Source organism: Emydura macquarii, unplaced genomic scaffold (assembly GCF_026122565.2).
Source record: "Emydura macquarii macquarii isolate MOO-44397 ecotype Brisbane River unplaced genomic scaffold, CSIRO-AGI_Emac_v2 contig_2768, whole genome shotgun sequence".
In the NCBI taxonomy this organism is placed as follows: Eukaryota; Metazoa; Chordata; order Testudines; family Chelidae; genus Emydura; species Emydura macquarii.
This window is the reverse complement of record NW_027132905.1, coordinates 6675879-6682944: the sequence shown is the minus strand read 5'-3', so window position 1 is coordinate 6682944 and position 7066 is coordinate 6675879. Positions and strand designations below refer to the sequence as shown.

Below are 7066 nucleotides of genomic sequence, written 5' to 3'. Positions count from 1 at the left end.
CCCATCTTTAGTCACATGCAGATTTGATTTTTATTTCAGTCTACACCGATCATCTAATGGCATAAAATACCTTTCAAAAAATCTAGTAGAGTTGTTAGCAAACCAATTTTGCCTCTGTTGTAAGGAATCCTACAGCAGTGGTTCTGCCATTCTGCCAGTAGATGGTGCTGCAAAGGATTCTTGGGGAACTTTAATGAAGGACAATAGTTCAGATCAAGTGAAAAGTCTGTTTTAACCTGGTACTATGAAAACAAGTAGGCATTTAATAGAAAAGATAAATGTCGACCCTTTCCTGTAATGAATCATTTACAGACAACCCAATAAGAGGATCTGAAACTAAGCAATTGGAAATTTTGAACATTTTATATGAATGAAGCACATGCTTAACACAAACTATTTCTTTAGAACTATACAGTACATACGTTGATGGAAAAGTCCTATAGAAAAAATTGACCAACCATGTCAGCACATCAATCAAACTGCCTAGTACAAGATGGTGGATGCACACAAACTGCAAAAGTGAGAATTAATATTTAAAAAACAGACCACATCCACCAATTAGTACTTCAAAAATTTGTCTGTAAAGTGTTCGAAAACCGATAAATCCACTAAGGGGACAGCAAAAAAAAAAAGTAATTAGGACCTTTACTGGCAATAAAGTCTCCAATAACTAAGAATTAAAAGCAGAGGAACACTTGTTTCAAACCCAGAAAAGCCTTAAACCGTACGGAATGGATCCTAGGAAAAAAGTTAGACATGTAAAGGTCAATGAACACAATGATTTATTTAAAAAATAAAAAACGTAAAAACGATTTTTTTTCCTCCTTTACAGAAATGTTAATTTCAGTCATGGGATCTGAGCAGATTTGGTAGGGAAAAAAAAAATGTAGTAGCCAGGTATCGAGTCCTTACAACAAAGTAAATTCCCCCAATCCCCCTCCCCAGTTTTTACTTCAGAATCAGCAAGACATTTCCCACCCCCACTCCCCCACCCCAAAAAACAAATTAAAACAAGACATTTTCATTGCTAGTATAAAAACGACCAAGGTCCAAGTAATAATAAAAAAATAGAGTCCATCAATGACTGTAACACAAAGTATGTGTGTGTGGGGCCCAGTCCATCTTCAGAGAGAAAGAAGTGGCACAGGCAGAGGCGACCCCCAGAGAGCATTTAGGAGCTGCTCCCACAGCAGGGGAGGCATTTACTAGGAACGGCCCTTAGGCAAGTGAGGGGAGAAACCATTAGAAGCTGCCCCGTAACAAAGGGAGGGCTCTCCTTGCCACCCCCAATGGGTATGGGCGCCCCCGGTTAGAAGGAGCTGCCCCCATACCCTCCCCCACCATAGCCTCCTCTGTAGGGTCCACTGTTACTGCGCCCCCCCCAGCTGCCGCCCCCTCCTCCGCCTCCTCCGCCGCTCTTCATGGGGCCGTAGGAGGACTGGTGTTGGCTGTAGCTGCCGAACCCGCCGTACCCGTTGCCATAATCTCCGCCTCCCCCATAGGAGCCGCTGCTGTAAGATCCGTAGCCACCGCCTCCGCCGTAGCCTCCGTAGCTATTATAGCCGCCTCCGCCTTTGGAGAGACCGTTGTGGTCCCGATTGCCTGATCCGCCGCCGCCCCGTCCTCGTCCTCCTCCCCTACCGCCCCGGGAAGGCCTGGAGGAGCCACCGCCTCCCCCGCCCGACTGGATGTCCTCCTTGGGCACGGCCTTCTTGACCTCCACGCGGTGGCCCTGGATCGGGTGGAACTTGACCACGGCGGCCTTGTCGGCGGCGTCGTGGTTCTGGAAATAGACGAAGCCGAAGCCGCGCTTTTTGCCGCTCTGTTTGTCGGCGATGATCTCGGCCTTCTCCACGGGGCCGAACTGGCTGAAGTGCTGGACCAGGTCTCCCTCGCCCACGTCCCCCTTTAGGCCACCCACGAAGAGCTTCTTCACCTTCGCGTGGGCCCCCGGCCGGGCCGAGTCCTCCCGGGACACGGCCCGCTTCAGCTCGACCGCGTTGCCGTCCACGGCGTGGGGGGAGGCGGCCATGGCGGCGTCGGCCTCCTCCACGGCCGAGTAGGTGACGAAGCCGAAGCAGCGGGAGCGCTTGGTCTGCGGGTTGAGAACGACCACGCAGTCGGTGAGGGTGCCGTAGGCCTCGAAGTGCTCCCGGAGCCCGGCCTCTGTGGTCTGCACATTCAGGCCGCCGATGAACAGCTTACACAGCTGCGAATTCTCCATGCTGCCGCCGCCGCCGGGGCTGCGCCTAGGCCTGGCGCCGAGACTCCTCCTCCTGCTGGGAGGCAGCTCCGGCCTCTCCACGTTCAAGGAGCACGGCAACTTCAAGGCAGCAGCGGCTGCCGCGGCTCCTCTTCGGCCTAATTGAGCCTCACCAGCGACCCGGCCGCCACTAGGCACCACAGAAAAGGGGCCCGGGGGTGGGGGAGCACACCGACGCGCACAAAATGGCGGCTGCTACTCCTCAGGCGCTCGGCCGGCGACTGGTGTGGTGCTCACACAAAAGGGACGCTGGGAGCCCCGCCCGCCGTGCCGGCGCAGCACACGCCCTCAGTGCATACGGGGCCAATAGAAAGCCGCAAAAGGCGACGTGAGCGAGTCATTCATTAAGGGGCGGGGCTTCGTCTGTGATCGACCACTGCTAGAACGAATCAGATTATACGGCCTCCGCCGCGCGTAGGCAAGTGGAAAAGAGAGCCAGGGAGCGTGTTACTAATTGACTTCCTGGAGAACCAATCGAATTCCTCTAAAGCCGCGAGCGGAGAAGCGGGGCTCAATCAAGAGGTGACCAATTGGATTCTGCGGCCTCAACTCGCGCCGAGAGAAGAGTAGAAGGAGGAGGGGAAGGACGGGTTGAGGCTGCGCCAATACGTCAACCCAGCAGACGTGAGCCAATAGGTCTCCTCCTTCCCAGCCGCGCGCTTTCTCCCCGGCGGCCCCGCCCCCGCGGGTGGGGGAAGGGAGCAGCGTCGCTTCCGTGGCCCCTCTGCGGTGTCGCGCGGGAGCATTTGAAAAGCTGACCGTTAAGAGGCGATTTCAGTTATTCTAGTCCCCCTCCTCCCTTGAGTGAGAGCGAGGCCGCCGCACCAACCAGCCCTCCCCCCCCCTCCAGGGGAGCCACCCGCCCCAACACCTGAATCTTTACAAGCACTTAGCCCCCCCAACCCGTGCCATGAGGAGGGATGGGATGGGATTGAGACTCCCCTCAGTCATCTCCCGCCTCAGGGTCCAGCCCCCCCCCCGCTGTGTGCACGGCCAGGGCAGACTCCTGTCCCGGATGCGCGTGTCTCCTCACTGGGGGTGGGGGGAGGGTAGCTTAGAGAGCCAGCCATGCTGGGGGGAGTTCGCCAAGCGCTGGTCCCTGCGGCCTGCCACAGTCATTGCATGGCCTCACCCCCCGCGGCAGGGCTCCCCGTCGCCACACACCACAGGCACCAGGGTCCGTCCCCCCCTCAGGCCCATCGCATGCAGTTGCTGCCCCCCGAACGGAACAGGATGACTCGGAGCGTCCTGGCTCTCAGCCGGCCCTGGCAGCTGAGCAGCTTCCTCTGAGCCCAGCAGCAGGCCTTAGCCATTGCTAGGGGTTACCCACAGGGCACTACAGGCGAATGAACTCCCTGCTTCTCATGGTCCCTCTCCCCCCTAATTGCTCCACCTCAGCTCCCTCCTCCTCACAATCACCAGTGCCCAGCGAGGCCTCTGGGTGCAGATGGCCTGCAGCTCCCTGGAGGAGGGAGTGGGCACATTCACACCTTTGCTGCTGCTTGTGTTTGGGTCCCTGGATCTACTGCAGCGTGTTGGGGGAAACAGCCGTTCAGGAGCCAAGAGCAAGGGGGACACATGCCCTGTGTGCTGGCTCAGTGCGACATTTACAAGTCCCCGTCCCCCTTGCTTGATTAGTGGGAAGCTGCCTGGGACTGAGAGGTTATCCACTAGTGGCACATTTACACCTTGGACAGGGCCTTGTCTAGCTGGGGGGAAACTCCTAACCTCACATGTAATTTCCCAGCTTTTCAGTTTATTTTATTTTGCTCCTTCCTCCCCCTGTGGGTGGAGTCACAGATTTCTAACTTCCTACTACTGATTATACCAAATACGTTTGCATGGCTAGTCTTAGGGTAGGTGTGTTGGCCCCAGCATATGAGAAGGAGGGGGGCTAAGGAAATATCTTATTGGACCAACTTATGGTCGTGGAAGAGACAAGCTTTTGAGTGCCACAGACTGAGGAGGAGCTCTGTGGTGTGGCACTCAAAAGCTTCTCTCTTCTACCAGAAATTGGACCAGTAAAAGATATTTCCTCACCAACCTTGTCTTTTGCATTTTTAAACTATCTTTTTGTTCTTGGCCCTTCTCCATTCCCTGTTTTTCTTTACTTCCTTACTGTTCCCTCGTTTGGCTTTCCTTCCCTCTTTAGGTTCATTCTCACTTCCCTTTCATGTGTTGTGTGCAATCCTGGTGTAGCCACATTGGTTTGAGGATAGTAGAGAGACAAAGTGGGTGAGGTGATAACTTTTATTGGACCAACTTCTGTTGATGAGAGGCAGAAGCTGGCACAGAGCTCTTCTTTCCCTTTCGTACACATTTCCCAGTCCCCCCTCTTTTTGCTCTTCCTGCCACTTTCCCCAAATTTCCAGTCTATTTCATCTCCTTCTCCTTCTAGCATAGTTTTCCCTTAACCGGCTTAGTTAGTTCTCTTGTTAACTCAGAACAGCAGGCCCTTTCTATTTAGCTAAATAGGAAGCTACAAGAACACATACAAGATACAAATATTGTGAACCGATTAACGATGGTGTGCATCTACTTTTGATTTTTACATTTATATAGATTAGAGTTTGAAGGCTGGACTCCTGGTGCCCTTGGTGTAATTGCCAACACAATTTTCAAATAAGCTGGATGTTTTGGAGTAGGCCTGTGAGCTGCTGGTGAATTTTAGATAGTTGTTCTGCTATTTACCTTCTTTGAAGGTGAAAAAGGAGAGAAAATAAACAAAATTTCACCAGAATGCTCAGATGCTGAGGCCCAAAGCTTCCCGATCCCCATCTTAATTTAAACTGTTCCTTGATTATTTATCCGGATTCCTACTCTCCCCAATTTCTTACTCATGTAGTATCCCCTAATGCTCAATCACACAGTTTCCATTTGTGCTCCACGCTGCACCCCCTTGTTACCTCAGACATCCCCTTGTGCATCAATTTTCTTCCCAGTCCCCACTATCTGTTTCTTCTCTTTTACTTCTGCCTACATAAGATCCTCCCTTCCACTTTGTCACTCCTGTATAGTGCACAAATCCTCTAGTCCAGTCCAGGCAATTGCATCACCTCTCTCAGCTTCATTGGAAACAGATGCCTTGAACTAACATTGAAAAAAACTAAAAAGAGACTGGCTTCATGTTGGTAAAGGCTCTAAAAGCTAGCAGTAGGAGTGAGGAGCTGATCACATTCTACAGATACATACACATTCCAGGGGCTACAGCGGCATGGCTATGGCTATTACCCTGGTAGTGTAGATGCAGAATATAGCGACTTGAAGGGAGTTTTCTGTTTGTGTAGGAACTCCACCTCCCTGAACAAAGATAGCTGGGTGAGGGAAGCATTCTTCCATCCATCTAGCTATGTCTACACGCAGGGGTTAGGTTAGCATAGCTACGGAACTCTGGGGTGTGGATTTTTCATAACCCTGAGCACCATATCTATGTCAACCTAAGTTTTTCAGTATGGACCAGGCCTGCATAAACACCTGGAGAGGTGCTGCTGCTGCTATATAGCAGAACTACAACCCACAGTCCCTGGTAGACTGGCAGCTGTGTATCATGCAACACAAGCAAAGGTTGGCCACTACTACCTTAAAGGATCCATAACAATTAATGGAGCTAAAATAAATGGGAGTAAGACTTAAATGATACAACACCACTTTATAGAGTCACCTCCTTCCTCAGCTTCCTGTTAGCATTGTTAAACTTATGTAAACAGCATGTGTGTGTGTAAGCAATGTCAGACCTAAAATTGGCTGATTATGTTAAAATAAGATAAAAAAAAAGAGACCATAACATCAAAAATAAGTCCATAGTTCAAGTGGCTTCTTCATCCTCCAAGTCCTTATCCTACTGCACTTTGCCCAGCAATTTCTCAGTAGCTAAACAATCCCTGAGCAAAGAACCTCTCTCCTAGTAATTTGGCATAGAAGAAAACATTCTCCCTTTAGAAGACAATAGTAGTTGAGGTTTTTTTTTTTTTGCAGACTTAGGCCTGATCTACACTATAAATTTTTACCAGCAGAAATTGCCTTATTTTGGCACAATCTCGTGTGCGTCCGCACTCAATTTTGAATCCTGCCAATGCTGACTTTCTGTGAGTAAAGTTAAACTACCTCCCTGAATGACTTAAAATCTCTACAGGCACTGTTCCATCGGTACAGTGCCTGTGTGGATGCTGCATTACCTGTACAGCTAAAAACAGTCCTCCAGCAACAGTCCCAGAGTTCCCACAACAGGCATGACAGTGACGATACTTGTCACCATTCTGAACTCTGCTGCCAAGGGGTCACAGTGACCAAAAGTGACTTCCATTTTAAACTGCCTCTTTTTGCAAGTCCATGTAAAGCTACAGGTACACCTCACACTGCTGCCTAGCTCAGGAAAGTAGTGCTGAATATCCTTGGCCGATGAGGAAAAGAAACAGTGCAAGTCCAGCTGCAGAACACTGGCAGAAATAAAAAAGTTCATTTGGACAAAAATGGTGAAAGAAGAAGATTATGGGATGGAACAAAGGGAATTGTGGAAACTTGACTCTAAGCTCCCATAATTCCCTGACAGGAGTAAGGTATCCCACAATGTGTTGCAAAAATAACCCACAAGATACTGCACCAGATGGTATCATGGGGGACACTGGAATGCCTACCCACACTGCATAGCATCTTTTGCCAATATAACCTCTTACAGTGGGGACGTAAGGCACAAAAGACAGCCAAGTGTGCTCACACTGTAGTGACATTGCAGTCTTGGCCACGCTATGCCGGCATAAATGCTATTGATAAACAGGGTACTGAAACTATTTTTATAGTGACAGT

The 7066-nt window shown here is 50.3% G+C and overlaps 1 protein-coding gene across 1 annotated transcript; it reads right to left on the bottom strand.

The window, feature by feature from the left end:
- Positions 1 to 764: 764 nt before the first annotated feature.
- Positions 765 to 2474, bottom strand: HNRNPA0 (heterogeneous nuclear ribonucleoprotein A0). Its single transcript, XM_067566484.1, has one exon. The coding sequence runs from the start codon at positions 2222 to 2224 to the stop codon at positions 1310 to 1312; it is 915 nt and encodes a 304-aa protein (XP_067422585.1). The 5' UTR covers positions 2225 to 2474; the 3' UTR covers positions 765 to 1309.
- Positions 2475 to 7066: the final 4592 nt, after the last annotated feature.